Source organism: Euprymna scolopes, chromosome 40 (assembly GCF_053919585.1).
Source record: "Euprymna scolopes isolate OS-2025 chromosome 40, ASM5391958v1, whole genome shotgun sequence".
Lineage (NCBI taxonomy): Eukaryota > Metazoa > Mollusca > Cephalopoda > Sepiida > Sepiolidae > Euprymna > Euprymna scolopes.
This window is the reverse complement of record NC_136521.1, coordinates 16858223-16875144: the sequence shown is the minus strand read 5'-3', so window position 1 is coordinate 16875144 and position 16922 is coordinate 16858223. Positions and strand designations below refer to the sequence as shown.

At 33.5% G+C, this 16922-nt stretch overlaps 1 protein-coding gene across 1 annotated transcript; it reads right to left on the bottom strand.

Moving 5' to 3' along the window:
• Positions 1-3651: 3651 nt before the first annotated feature.
• LOC145265317 (S-crystallin SL20-1-like) lies at positions 3652-15424 on the bottom strand. The gene is made up of 6 exons (XM_080121090.1): positions 15292-15424; positions 11177-11272; positions 10864-10979; positions 6337-6390; positions 6101-6208; positions 3652-3816 (listed from the first exon to the last, which is right to left on the bottom strand). The coding sequence occupies exons 1-6, from the start codon at positions 15422-15424 to the stop codon at positions 3652-3654; spliced, it is 672 nt and encodes a 223-aa protein (XP_079977216.1).
• Between the last annotated feature and the right edge of the window lie 1498 nt (positions 15425-16922).

Below are 16922 nucleotides of genomic sequence, written 5' to 3'. Positions count from 1 at the left end.
CTCGAAAGGACGATGCCATCCAGCAATGCTAACCAAGCGAGCAACTTATGATAGGATTTTCAGAATGTGAGAGATTGTATATAATAAATTCCACAGCCAAACAACGTCGCAGCCTACAAGACCCATGACAGTCAAAGAACCGTCATATATATATATATATATATATATATACATATATATATATATATATATATATGTGTGTGTGTGTGTGTGTGTGTGTATTTTGCTGCAGGACGTTATTGCTATTTTCATTAATCTCAAACAACAAATATTTTCATAGGGGTTACTGTTATAAGGGGCCAGATATATAAGATGCCTCATAAGTGCAATTGCGTTGCAGGATGCTTGTACAAATTACAATTAAATTCTTGTGTGTTGGTATAGTCGGAGAAATACGGAGCAGGGAAGGGATTCCAGAGGCAATCGATCAAAGAGAGAATCTATTGAGGAAGAAGTTTTCCCGGCATCTGGGGATCTCCATAGTGAATGGGGTTGGGTTTTGCTGCTCGTCGAGTTTGTCGGGAGTATTTCTGTTGAGGGTCAGAAGGTCACCAGAAAATATTCCGTTGAAGCATTTGTAAAACGAACACAAGGATGCACCTTTTACAGCAACGAGACAGGGGCTAGATGTTGAAAAACCCTGCGGGATCGGTTATGTTAGAAACGCTTTTTTTATTTTTTTTTCTAATTAAAAATTATTATGATATCTGTCCCAGAAAGAGCAAAATTAATTCCCTTAATAGAAAAATTTTGCGCCAGTTTTATATTCTGTTACAAAGATTAAAATCAATATGTAATGCTACTAAACCTTATGTCTAGAATTTTTATTCTAATTTTAATCAAAGTCTATTACTTAACATGCTTTGGATTAAAATCCATCACAACAAAACTCTCAATTTTCAATAAGAACAGAAAACTACAACTGTGACAATATGGCGCATAAAAAAACTGTTCGTATTTTCCTGATGAAGACTCTTTTTAGGTCGAAAATGAGAATTTAAATAATGTTTATTTAAGCATCTTTACTGGTTTCTGTTTCATATATATTTTTCTCGTTTTAATTCATTGCCTCGTCATCTCGGGTTGCAGAATATGCCAACTATACTTCAGCACACAAGTACTCCCTCCTACATCGTGCTCTATGCCTCGCGACGACTGAGAACAGGACTCTGGTGGCTGAGCAACTGTTTATTATGGAACTAAACCTAAACGTAGATTCCATGAACGAAGCTTCTTTCTTAGAACTGCACACCTTTTGAAACTCTCCCCCGTTTTCCTGCTTTCCAGCTGACTACAATATGGTCGTATTCAAGTCCAACGTAAACAAATTCTTGATGAGCCGTCCCATTAAGTACTCCAATTTACCAAATTTTAATACTAACGGTTTCTATAATATTGCCCCATTGACTACTGTACACTCTTTAACAATTATCCTCGAGGGCCCTCTGGGCCTTGATAAGTGGTGATTTCTTTGTAAAAAATATATATATTTAAAGGGACTACAGAACGGGCAGAACTGTTTGTTTGCTTGCTAGTAAAGATCGTTGTTTGTATGGAATAGACATACAAAGTATTTCAATAAAGATTGGTGTAAAGTATTTCAATAAAGATTGGTGTACGTTTGTTCTGAACTACAAAATGTAGGGAAAACAAAATAAATACGTCATGTAAAAAATTGCGTATTTCTAGATGAGAACCTTTTGATTTTCATATATTTTATTCAGGATGCGAAGATTGGAATTAGTGATTTATCCATCTGCCAGTTTCAATAGAAAAAAAACAGAACATTTCTCACTTTAAATCGAAATAATTTGTTTTTTTAAGTGCACTATTAGGATGAACGATATTGGCTAGAAAATTCGTGGAACCAAAATATAAATGTAAAAAAAATTGTCTAGTAATAGATTTGAACGTTAAAATGATATACAATATTGTAACTAAAAAGAATTTCATTAATGGAACAACTACATTGAAGACATTGCGAAGGCTGCTGCAAAGAAGGTGGGTTCCCTCTATCGTGCTAGAAAACTACTCACACCTGAGAGTATCCTGTACCTCTACAAGGCCACCATTCACCCATGTATTGTTGCTACATCTGGGCTGGTGCCTTTAGCACTAGTCTCTCTCTCTTACATAGGTTTCAAAAAAGAGTCTCCAATCTAGCAGTTCCCACTTTGTCAACTAAGCTCCAATCCCTGTCCCATCGCCGCAATGTTGCATCCCTCTGCCTGTTTTAAAAATATTTTAATGGAATGTGCTCTGGTGAACTCGTAGCTGCGCTTCATTGACGTATAAATCCCCGACAAACCTTCTTAGCAACAAAATCACACCCCTTCACTGTTGAGGTTCCTAAATGTCAGAAAACTTTAATAGTTTTTTCCCGCGAACAGCTAAACTTTGGAATTCCCTTTCTGCCGCACATGCTTCCTTGACTGTACTGATATGCAGAAGTTTAAATGTAACGTAAACCAATATCTTGCTAATCTTTGCTCGGCATGGTTCCAAATACTAGCCCCTTACGTCCACGTGGCAATATGCCTTGTCAGGCGTGAACGTGAATAAAAAAATATCCACAAAACAATCTACTATATGGGAATATTTATTTATTTCTTTTACCTACTTCTTACTTGAATATCGAACTAGAGGAAATCACTATAAAAGTGTCGGAGCATTTGTTTCTAATGTTATTTAATATTAATTTAATTTTGAATAAAGTAGAACCTCGGGATACGGCATTAATCCGTTTCGGGGTGTGGATCGTAAGGTGAAGTCGCCGCATGGCAGCACCTAAACAAAATTTTATGCAGTACATGGTAATAATTAGTGACAAAATACAGTACAGTATATAATACGCATGTGTATAATCAAATAAAATTATAAATGACACCATAAGGCTAGTAACCAGGGTCTGGAAAAACTTCGTATTCCACATTGTAACCTGAAAAAACGTATCCTCAGGCCACCGTAACCCGGTGTTCTACTGTATTAAGTTTTGAAAAATTCCAGAAATTCTTACATCGATCGGGGAAAGAAGGTGCTAATAATACTTAGGTAAGTTTGCTCTTTGATAAACAGTTTAACTCTGGTGCAAAGACATACATATACGCATACAGAAAACTTTTATATGTATTATATACGACTTGTGTATACGGAAAACGAACAAAAATACTACTTGTACATAAAGAAAGCGAACATAAAAACGCGTGTTACTAAGTGTGAGTTCTCTGCATTTACCTGACATGAAATGGGGAGTGATGACGACCACTAGTTTTCTAAAAAACATATATTAATAAAGTATTATAGACAGACAATAATGAACAATTATATTTATACGTTGTCCGGTAGTAAAAGTTGTTTGTGGCATTGAGATTGTAAATACCACTTTAGCTAGCAAAGTCGTGTTACCTTATCTAGCTGAAGGTTGATAAGGATTGGACGTTGCATATGCTATCATATGTTGTGTGTTAAAAACGGATTTCATAATAATAAAAAAAAACAGCGTGTTTATTTTAGATGATTTTAATTTTATTCCAAAAACTCAAATCTCAAACAACTGATATTCATCTTTCAAAACTTTACATTAATATATATTTTTAGCAAAATAATATTTTCTTTTATTTAGGCGCGTTCATTTCAGCCCACAGGCTGTATTTACCAGCAGGAGTTGCAACGGTTCTTAAAGTAGCCGGCCATCTTTGGGTAGTTGTAGAATCGGTTGTAGAGACCCATCATTCTGGGGTAGTTGCTGAACATGTTGGGGTAGGAATTGTACATCATCTCCATGCAACAGTAGAACATCATGTCACACCACATCATCTGAAAAGAGAGAGAACAAAATATGAGTCTACTATGTCAAATACGCGTAGGCTAAAGATTTTCGCAATTTAAAGAAAACACTTTTAATACGTCAAACTATAAATTAATGTGCGTGTGCGTGTGCGCGCGTGTGTGTGTGTGTTTGTGTATGTGCGTGTGCGCGCGCTCGTGTGTGTGTATGTGCGTGTGCGCGCGCTCTTGTGTGTGTGTGCGTGTGTGTGCGCGCTCGTGTGTGTGTGTGTGTGTGTGTGTGTGTGTGTGTGTGTGTGTGTGTGTGTGTGCGATGTATTGTAAATGGTCCTATCTCGGATATCAGTAATCAGTTAATCCTGACATGAAATGAAACTAAGTAAAGATCGAAGTGCCTCGAAGTTTAAAAAAAAAAAACAGTTATCACAAAAACCAACAGGATGAGATGACATGTAACATTATGTATGAGTGCAAATCGGTTAATATCGAGTACAGACTAAATGTTACTGATCGAAATGACAGATTACGCCACGTTTGTTGTGTTGAAATGAAAGAAAGATTTTAGAATTATTTGTCTATGGAACCGTACACAGGATAGATCGACAATACTCCTGTAAAAACTGAAATAAAAACCTTAATAATTTTTAAGAACGAAACAGTGTCTGTTAACAGTGTTCATTTTTTTTTATTCCTTATAAAAGCTAATTGCTAAATTAGGAAAATGTTAGATTCATTTCTCGCGAAAGTAAACTTAAAACTACAACTCCCAACGAAGGTCTTAGTTATCTTTTCTATGCACGTTAAAGAGTTCTTTTTGGCTTACTAAACTTATACTGCGACACTTAAACGAATTATAAGACGAAACATGACGATGGTAGCCAGAGTAGAAGAAAAAAATCAAGGGAGAGAATCGTTTAATATTAGTCAGCAATGAATACATAGAACAATAAAAATTAAGACGAAAGATATTGAAGAAGTAGAGAATTAATGCATGAAGTCATAATTAGGGCTGTGACAACAGAATATTCTTTTCATTATTTTGACTTTCAAGTATATATCCGACACAGTAAGACATAGTCAATCAACCGAGAACCACATCAGTCTATATGAAATGATATATACTAAAGAGTAAAAATAATGAAAAGAATATGCTGTTGTCACATCCCTAGTCATAAGCAAGATTTCAGGTTTCGTATTACGATTAAACACATCACAATAAACTAACAAGATAAATTATATTCCCTACACACGCAATCTAATGTACATTTGGGCTTACGCGTGATAGAACGAAAAGGGAGAAAAACAAGGATATTATTGCACGTGAAGAAAAAACACGTAAATGAGAAGTGGTGCACGTTAAGTAGTGGACGATTACTAGAGACAGAGACATGTGTATGCCTCCCCCCCCAAAAAAAAATGAATGAAAAAGGATTTAAGAAAAGAAAAATTATAAAAAAGAAACAGAGATATGTAAAACTTACGAAAGCGTAAATTAAAAAAAAAGTTATTTAGTGTTCTAGCCAGATCACCGAAGTTAAGCAACGTTGAGCCTGTAGGTGACCATTTGGGGAGGCGAGGCGCTTTATGTACCGCAAGGTAAAAATACCAGGTTGGGAAACTTACGCGGTCTATGCTTCTCTCGAGAGGAGGTGGGCCTCTCTTAAGCCGTGGTAAGAAACGCATCTAGTGATGTTGTCACGATAAAAAATCCTTTGATGACCTTGGTGAAGCATCATGTACTTCCAGCCATTAGAAAAAGACGTGACAGATTCCGAGGAATTTGTTCACGTTTCACCTGGACCTATTGCCATTGGATATACACAGCATATATTCACTAGTATATATTTTATTGTAGCCGTAGGAAGTGCATATATATATATGTATATATATATGTATATATATATATATATGCATATATATATATATATTTAGTAGAAATGGTAATTAATAAAAACTGAAGAAAGTGCTCAATACTGTTGTAGAGAAAATATACGTTTTATTTTTTATTACCTTATCTTTCTGTTAAGTTACATTATTGTTTTAGCTATCATTCACTCTTTTATCCCGCTCATACCGAACATTTCTGTAAAAGTCTGAGGAAGCTACAGACGGAAAAAACGGCCGGGTAGCTGAAACAATAATGTAACTTAACAGAAAGATACGGTAATAAAAATAAAACGTATATATATATATATATATATATATATATATATATATATATATATATATATATATATATATATATACAGGGTGACGTGTTTACGCATTTGATCTGAAATAATGCTGAATGTCATTAATTAAGGTAGATACGAACCTGATCTCCCATAAACCATTGGTTTCCACCATTGCGCATGCACAGAGTCCTCTCCATGAAGGGCATGATCCTGTTGAAAGTGTTCATGTATCTCCAGTACATGTAGTTCTGAAAAATCAAAAAAACGAACAAATATTAAATATTGTTTTCGAAAAAAAACGGACTGAATTGAACAATTAAACCATTTAAAAATTGTATCAATTTAAATAATTTTTACAAAATAAAATGAGACTTACATCGTAGTTGCTACACATGCTGTCACCACCGAATCCCCAATCGTTCATGTTATACTGTGGGAAAAGAAAGAAGCATGTGTAAATAATGATCAGAACGTCTTAGGATTAATTGTCAAAAAGGTTTTACTTAATTTATTAGTGTTAGAACGATTCCATGATTATGCTTATAGATAAATTAAAAAAAAATATATATTTATTGCAGTGCTTGTAAGGAAACCCAAATGATTGAATTCAAAACGTATATATATACACAGGCAGCAAAAAGAAAGTCCGCACTTGTAATTTTTTAAGCTTAATTTAATGTAACTGTTTAAAAAACCGAAACCTCGCTCGATTCGCCTTTTATTCCTTTATAATTTTGCCTGTTCATATTTGACTTTTAATTGAAATATTCTAGCATTCACGTCAATTAAAAATTACTTCAAAATGAGGAGGCAAAAAGAAGGTCTGCACAATGAAAAATTGTTATTTAAATGTAACTTTAGGCCATTAATGCAACACAATTGCTTGATGTAATGCCATACGTTTTCGATAGAATTGAGGTCTTGAGATTGTGCAGGCCAACCCAAACACGGAATATCATGCTCTTCAATGGACCTTTTGATATTGCCAGCTGTGTGAATAGGAGCATTATCCTGCATAAAATGGGATTATCATCCAAATTCCGACCAAAGTAGGGTAGAAAATACTCAGTCAACATATTGTACTTGGTCGAATTAATTCAAACTTCAAGCGAACTATAAGTCCTGGACCATTGGTACTAATAATGCTCCACACCAAAACTGAACCTCCACCACCTTGCAGCGTTGAAACTGAGCACCTAGGATTTAATTCTTCGTCTTTCCTCCGACGGACGTAGTGCCTACCATCACTGCTTAACCTACTGAACTTGCTTTCGTCGCTAAAAAGCACTTTTGACAAATATGAAGAGCCATGCTCGAATTGCATTTGATGAAGACCAGACAGCGCTTTCTGTTCTTTACAGAAATCGTTGGCTTGAGTCTAGCAAGATATCATCGCAAATTAAATTCCTTTAATCTGTTCTTGACAGTAGAAAGAGAGCACTTTTTAACAGTATTGCACTGGTGTTGGATTTGAGGAGTCGTTTCAAATCTGTTTCTTAGGCTGCGGATCTTGATAGCATTGTCTTCCCTGTAAGAAGTAGCTAGAGTACGACGAGATGTAGGTGCATTACGAACACTGCCGGTGTTTTGGTGCTTTTTCACAGTCATTCTACCGTTTTCTCATCAAATTTCAATCTGCGGCCGATTTCTCAATTGGATAAACCAGAAAGCTTTAGATTAATGAGCTCCTGACGATCACTAACAGAAAGTAGTGGAATATGGATTATATGTTACGTTGTATAATCTGAAACAACAGCAATTACGATTAGAGACGGTTTGTTGCCTGTTGGTGGATATTTAAAACTGATTTAGAAACGATAATTTAAGCTGGTTTTAAGCGAATTTGTTGCTGCGGACTTTCTTTTTGCCTCTTAAATTTGTAGTTATGTTTTTAAATTGACGTGAACACTAGACTATTTCAATTAAAAGTCAAATATGAACAGGTTAAATTATAAAGGAATAAAAGTCGAATCAAATGATGTATAAGTTGTTCAAACAGTTACATTAAATTTAGCTTAAATTTTCAGTTTCTGAAATATACAGGGTCGGACTTTCTTTTTGCCGGCACTGTATATATATATATATATATATATATATATATATATATATATATATATATATATATATATATATATCGCTAGATGCGACGTAGATGACGAAACACATGTCAGTGGATAATTATTCTTTTAAAATAATATATATATATATATATATATACATATATATACATATATATACATATATATATATATATATATATATAGTAATCCACAAACAGTACTGTTTCGTTGTATCACAACTCATTATATATATATATATATATATATATATATATATATATATATATATATATATATATATATTAGTGTTTGGGCAATTAATCAGAATCGGAATCAGGAATCAGAAAAATCGGAAATTTTTAAGGTTATCGGAATCAGAAAAGGTTATGCATTTTTCCGAAGCCTAAAACGATTCTTTAAAATGCCTTTCGTATTTGATTTTGTTAAAGACAACATATGCCGTAGCTTGTAATCATAAATGATAAAATAATAAATATTTTTGATTTAAAACTTTCATTAAAGTTAAAATCTCTACATAATTATTACAAGTGTACTTTTACGCCCGAGAGAAACATCTGCATGTGTTTTTACGATAATCGTGAAAATTAGCAATTCCATGAATAAGTAGTATAAAGAAGCGGGATCTGGATTTAGTAATTGTATCGGAGTCGGGAATAATATTAGAATCGTTCAATCACTAATATATATATATATATATATATATATATATATATATATATATATATATATATATATATGTGTGTGTGTGTATATATATTCTAGCATGTGTGCTCGGCGTTGCCCAAGTGTTTTGAGGTGTACGCTGAGGAAAACAAAAAAAAAACGGTCAATTTTCTTAACTTTGATCAATATTATGACCCCTTACAATTTATTGTTTAGGGCTCAAATGAAGTTATTAAGTTAGATCCATGTCCAAGGAATCTATATCTAAAATTTCACGTGTTTAGACCAAAAATTATAGGAGGAGTTTGGTAGAGTTCTCAAAGGTCAAATCGTTGAACTTTGACCACTTAACCGCCAAATTTCTGGCCGAAAACCAATCACAAAGATTGTCCCAAATCTCAGTACCTTGTATATAAAATTTCGAATCTGTAGGCTTACAATTGACAGAATTATTGTGTAGGGAAATGTACACAGACACACACACACAGACACACACACAGATACTTTCACTTTTATATATATATATATATATAGATAGTCCTCCACATACAGTATTGCTTCGCCGTTTAACAGCTCATCATTGCGGCTAGACAGGTAACTACCTTAAGCCATGATTGAAACCTGACCGTTTGTACGACAGTCAAGGTTCCTAATCATTATGCTATCGGCGGCTGCTGAGCAAGTCGTGAGTTTAAAGATGTTTTGACTTCGTCCGAAATACCTAAGCTCGATTTGTTTACAAAGAGCATCGTTTATACGCTAATGGTAATTCTGTATCACTTCTCAATATGCTCAACTTAAAATGAGGAGCATATACACATACATCTGTTTATGTTATCGATCTGCCGTGCATTTTCTCGTTTTAATTATTAAGTTGTGCATTAGATTGCTGAGTGATTTTTTGTCTTCCATTTTAATTGTATTTTGGCCTTAATTTATTGGTTTAAATTAATTAATTATTTTGATTTAAGTCGTCCGTACGGGATGGTAGAATAAAGTAGTGTGTGTTAAAATTTTTAAACTACAAGTCAATATATATATATATATATATATATATATATATATATATATTCACATACATATTTACATATATATATATTCACACACACACACACACACACACACACCCACACACACACACACATATATATATATATATATATATATATATATATATATATACTTAATTACGAATATACATATTAATTGTTAAATGTATATAATATGTAAGCGCCAGTGTTTACAGACAACTAAAATCAAAATAACTAAATAAAATAAATTTAGTAAATAAAATAAAATAAATAAATAAAAATAAAAACATACAAATAAAATTAATTACATTTGACAAAGCAACAGAAAAAGAAACATTTTTAACAACAACAAAATTGCTCTCAATGAATATCAACGCGCTCCAGGTAAATGGCTGACAAAACGTCGCTAGGCAACAAAACTAAAAAAAACTGAAACGATTAAAATGCTCAGCAGATCGGGAAAACAAACAGAAAAATTTAAAAAGAAAACTCTTCCAACACACACACACACACACACACACACACACACACACACACACACACACACACACACACACACACACACACAATTCACAACAAATAATTTCAATTGAACACATTTCTTAATCGATATCTTTTCATTGTAAGTTAAGATTCTACTGAGAATTGTTTACTAAAAATAATTGAAATATTTACTAAAAACGATTACCTCGCTCTGTCCGTACGGTCATTAAGGTTAATATATATAAAAATTGAATTGGAATGTTTACTCTAATAATCCTGTCAAAATTTCATGCGATAAAAAATAAAACTACATTATTTTAAAAGTTAATAAATAAAAAAGATTTTAAAAAAGATTTTAGTCAATTTTTAATGCTACTTGAAATAAAGCCGTAACATCATTTTTAAAATTAATAAATAACAAACATTTAAAAATAATATTGCATCAAAATATATTTAATTTTAATCTAGAGTCAGAAAAATGTATTTCATTATCGGAATATGGGGAAATGTTTAGAGGGATTCTGGCAGAGAGTTGCATTAATAACTTATTGAATTCATGGGCCATGTACCTACAAATTGCTTTTATCTTGGGTATCATGTAAGCACAGACATATAAACATATATTTCTAAAACTAAGTAACTCACCCTGAAGTTTCCGTTCTTCCAATGGTAATACCTCATGTAGTCGTGCATGATTTCATAGAAGCAGTCGCTGATGTAGTCACACCTCATCATGTCCATGGCGTTATTGGGGTAGAAGTCTATAAATATAAAAAATGAATACTTACATGAAATACAATTCAATTTAATAAGTTTCCAATTAAAACTGATTTTAAGACATTTAATATGAGTTATCAGGATTGAATTATAAAAACCGAATTTGTGACGAATAAATTTTAAACGTTAAAAATTGTTTTCTCAATTTAAGGAAACAGTGAGGATTGTATAATATACTTACTGAATTCACGGGCCATGTACCTGCAAATGGCCATTGTCTCAGGCATCATGTAACCATTGTCCATCTGCAGACAGGGGAGGTAATTACAAGGGAAATCTGTAAAGAATAGTAGCATTTCAAATTATAAGGAATTTAAAACTCCTCTACTAAAAATTAACAGTAACATGACTGTACTGCTGAACTGCTGTTTGACACAAAGACAACAGATAAGAGTTCAAAGAGAGTATTTATCACATTTAGGAAACACTATTTTTTATTTATACTTGATGTGCTATAACATATCCCGTATATATTTCACGCTTGTATAGGTTGTCTGGAATGATTTTTCGGTTTGGTTACTGTCTGCTGTAGTTATAGGACACAACGAACATGTATTTCTTGTGTGAATGAAAATACTCTATTAAGACGCCTTAAAATTCTTTCAAAATATTTTTTTAAAATTTATAACAAAAAATATTCAAAAAATATTCAAAAAATAAGTGGATTTATTACATTTATGAACGGTCCGTTGTCATTTATTTATAGTTTCAATCTCGACAATAGTATTTTGGAAATATAGACTCCTTGGTTGTAGACATCGCGGAATAGGAATTACTCTGGTTGAGTTTGTGACTTGTTTAAAATGCTTTTGTTTGTGAAGACACACTAATCGGACATATAGCAACTATAAAGACACGCAATAAGGAGAGTAGAAAGTGGTCTTTTTCTTTAATTTCTGAAGCCTCGTAATTCTCGCTTCTCTCATATTCTCCTTTATTCCTCACATTCCATAAGCGACAAAGGAGGGAGAATTTCTACTTTTTGAGTCCTAATCTATTCATCTACAACTTAGTATTGACTAGTTTTTACGTAAGTCGTATTTTAATTACTTACATCAAGTGGCTTCATGCCTTGTCCGGAGCGATTTCCATAAAAACTAGAATTCTGAGTCTCAACAATCTTTTATTTTATTGCCCATCCAAATACAGGCATATCACATAACTATTTTTTTTACAGTACAAACTGCCAGGCAAGATAAAAATACGCCAGCAACTCGTCAAAGGAATCTAATTATATTGAACCTTACAAATGAACACTTTTGAATATCCGAAACAGGCGTGACTTGGTACAGACACGCACTTGGCCTGAAGAAAACATGATTGATTTTCTGAAATAAAATAACTGTTCATTGTTTCAGAACAACCTGAATGGAATAAATTAACACTATGGATTTTTTTTTCAAATAAAATAAACTGTTGATCGTGTATCACTAGCTAAACTTATCCTTATCCAAATCGAAAGTGCAAATGGAAACACTCCGTCGCAAAATGAAAGCTTTAACTCCATCTATAATGAAAACGAATTCTCATAATACGTCTTTGCAGGTGGATACGTGGGTGTCACACATTGTTGTTTAATATAAACTTGAACCTGAGATGTTCAGTCGGCTGGTTATCTGGCTATAGAAAACTATTCCTTCAACTCATTGTGCGCGCATTCTCTTTCCTCTCTAATCTGCCCTCATTAACTGTAACTAAGGGGATCACCACACTATTCAGCACATCCAGTTACACTTTGGTGTTGATTTTCAAGTCGGCTTTAAAGATGTGAGGTGGCATGATGTGGCCCTCACGTGAAACCACACCAAAAACCATAACCGTTGCCGGAAACTTTGTTTTCATAACCTGGTCATATCCCTGTTATTAGTGGTAATTCAGCGATGCATATTGACGGTGCTGGCAATGGTTTTGTTGTCATAACTTAGATCACTAGAGAGCATGAGTTGTACAACGCCGCATCTTCAGTCTCGCTCGTTGAACATTGTGTAATTTTCAGACATGATAGAAGGCTTCTATCACTCTCGAGATTTGTACACAACCGGCTTACTAATGATGAGCTCTAACAAAAAAGAAAACCGGTTTTCTATTAAATGAAATGGAATCATACCGCATTTACTATGGCGACAATTTTATCTTCCACTCTGTATAATAAATCTTGCATAATGATTCGAAGAATAATAGCAATATAAGTAATGAAAATAAAGATATGGTAATTAACGTTGTTAATATTCATCTTTTTTTATTTTCATCAAAATAAACAAACATAATTCATCAAAAAAATTCAACATAAAATGCTTTTTCTGATTAGTATGAGTAAATGCAGATCACTGTAAAGTTTCATAAACCGAAAATTCTTTTCAAGGTGTTTATATCACGCCACACTTACAATAAGTATAAAATGTATTTATTTGATTAAAGATTTTTTAAAGAATATTTTTAATACTGTGGAATAAAGGTATTCGTCATTTTTTTTTAAATTCTGCGAGCAAAGTCATGGTGTCAGATCTTACACAGGAAGACGTGTATAGTTCCAAACTTTTAGATGGGCTTTGAATGGTAAAAAAAAGTATGCTCATATTTAAAATAATGATTTTGTTTAAATACTTATGACTAGCTGAAGTACCCGACGTTGGCAGGTTGTATCTGATATATTTTTATTTCCGGCAAAAAATAATTGTAAAAAATATCTGTAAAAATTAAAAAAGAAAAGTTTTATTTTCCAAACCTGTAAATAAATATTGTGATTTGGCCTGTCCTAAAATATATTTAAATATATTTAAAATTATGCAGATATTCGCATTTATTAATACAAAATCCTGATGGAAAAAGTTAATAAAAAATGCCTTCTTACCATCAGCTAGAATCGAAACCAAAACATTTCGAGTTCCAGCCGCAGTCTCTACCAATACTGTTATCCAGACAAAGATAATTAAATCTAACGAAAAAGTGTTTAAGAAATTAATTTATGTGCGCATGCGCAGAAAGAAGTAAAAACATGTCGGCCAGTAGAAATTATCATTTCGCATTTCAACATGGCGATATATATCTGTATGCGTTATTAATCTACACAAACAAAGATTTTAAGCGTTATAAACCATTCTTGGTGTATAATTACTATTTACTATTAATTTCAGTGTTATGTGACCAGTAGTTTGAGTTTACCTGTTAAATATTTACACACACACGTACATCTACTGTTTCATTTATATTAATCTAAAGTTTATCAATATCAGATCAAAAGCGTTTTTGTCGATGATTAATTCATTTATCAAGACTACCATACCAGTTTACTATACTATTCCACGGAATAAGTACATGACGTGCAGACAAATTAATAACGTTTTCGATGGTTCTAGAAAAAATGGTTCTACATGCAGACCGCTTCTTTATATTTGGTAAAAGTATAGACCGCCAATCTGTAGTGGAATGGGGACAAAAATGGATGGTCACATTCTATGCTGCCAAGACTAAGCTTCTTTCCTTCAATAATAACAAGTAACCTTCTCTACCACCAATAGCAATAGCCACAAACATTACCTGAGAGTACTTCCGTTAAATTCATCGGACTGCTGCGAAGAAAGTAGGCTCTCTCTATCGTGCTAGAAAGCTACTTAGGCCTAAAAGTATCCTTTACCTCTATATGGCCACCACTCGCCCATGTATGGGGTACTGTTCTCACATTTGGGCTGGTGCATCTGCTACTAGTCTCTCACTTCTGGGAAGGGTTCAAAAGAGAGTCGCCAACCTGATAGGTCGTGAACTGTCATCTAAGCTTCAACCCCTGTCCCATCGATGAAATGTTGCATCCCTCTTCCTGTTCTACAAGTATTTTAATGGTGAATGCTCTGACGAACTAAAAGCACTTGTGTCCCCTCGACGTGAATACCCCCCGAAAAACCCGACAAGGAGCCAAATCCCACCCCTATACAGTAGAGATTCCTAAGTATAAGAAAGCTTTCTACTCCAATAGTTTCTTCACAGAACTGCTTGACTTTGAGTCTCCCTTCCAGGATTCTGCTGACCCAACTATACTGACATGCAGAAGTTCAAGTGTAATGTGAAAAAGATCTTGCCGCTCAACTCCCTTCATAATATCCCTGCCACTTACGTCCCCGATAGCAGCGCCCTACTTCAAAGTCGTACTGTGCCTTGTTTGTGGTGAAAATTGAATTAAAAAAGAAATAGAAATAAATGAACAAAGAAATCTTAATAATTATATTGAAATATTTCAATGTTATATTACCTATAGCTAAATCAACTAAACTAAAACGAATAAAATTATTAACAAATACTTACCATTCCTACAACGATCCCAGTCGGAGAATTCATATCTCTTGTCCATGTATTTGACGCCAGCCATATGAAACATCATACGCATGCACTCGGCACGTCCGCGGCCATTGAAGTAATGGAGGGTGTAGTTAGGCATGGTGGAGTTGTTTTCGGGTCTACCAGAAAGAGAATGAACTATTGGTGTTCAAGTGACTGCGAATTGTTTCTGAGGATGAGTAGCCAAACTAGACTCGTATTTATACTCTCAAGTCAATCAAGTCGTTAACGCTAATAAACAGGTAAGCGCTTACCTGTCCAAGGCCGCCTATTTAATATTCCGTTAATTGTGCAACTTAATTTTCCTCTATTATTTAGATCTGTAAGAGTACAAATTCTTGAGAATAATTAGAGTTTGTCTTTTATTTGTTTCAATGCACTTTACATCAGTTTACTCAACCTAGAAACAATTGCATGGCGCGTAACATTAACGTTTTCATGAACGGGTAGATTCAATTAGACTCTTCTAACGAAAATATACACTAATTATTGATGGAGACCACGAATATAATGTTTGCAAGAATATAATAGTTTGTTCCAATGTTGATAGTGTTTTCAGCTAGACGAGTGTTTCTTGGGAAAGTTTGGTGAGGGGGGACCCTAGATGGAGCTCAGACGAGCACTTGCCATGAAAATAACGATAAACGATCACGGTTTATTCTGAAAAGTACCCTGAAATAAATGTCGTTGTTACAAAGAAAAGGAGTCGAGTTATTACTTGTTCTATGTTCCTTGCGACGTAATCCGCTACAACGTGTTGGTTCTCGGGCGTGTACATTTTAACGCGCGTGTAGAGATGTGTTACGTTACCAGTTGAGTTTGTAATCATTATGCCTATGTTTAAATGATGAAAAGCAAAGTGGCTTAAAAAATTGAAAACAAAAACACTTAAAATAACTATAAGCTACTTGTACAGTTTAATCAAAACATTAAACAATGAAAATATCGAAAAGAGGTTATATTGTACGTATCCGTTATAGAATGAAGTTCTCTGGAAAACAATTTCACTTAATTTCATCAAGTAGTGTTTTTTTTTTTTACAGCGAAAACAATTTGTTATGATACCGAGCAAACGGTTCGTTTTTAGAAAGAAAAGCTTGTATTAAAAATGGGGAGGGAGTGTCGGCGCTTCAAACTGAGTTATCTCCTCATGGCGTGTTCAAAACATTCAATATGTCTATCTTCAATGCGCTGTCATAAAAACGTGTTTTCCGCTGTAAAAAGAAAAAAAAACAAAACAAAAAAAACTACTCGATTAAATTAAGTAAAACTTTTTTTTCGGAGATTTTCAGTCCATAACGGTTACGTACAATATAACTTATTTTCGATATATTCATTTTTAATGTCTTGATTAACTTGTGCACGTACGAACAATAACTATAGAAAATTATAGATATTAGCAAAAAACTACCTTACTATTCCATTCTATATTTAAACACATACCTATTTCGTTTTATATATAGCATATGAACCTAATTATTTTACTGAATGGAGACGAAAGGTGAACAATTTAAAAATTAAAACCGTTCTTAAATAAATTTTATTAGAAGAAAAATATGGTTTCATCATCATTTTGTGTAGAAATAGAAAACATAGCT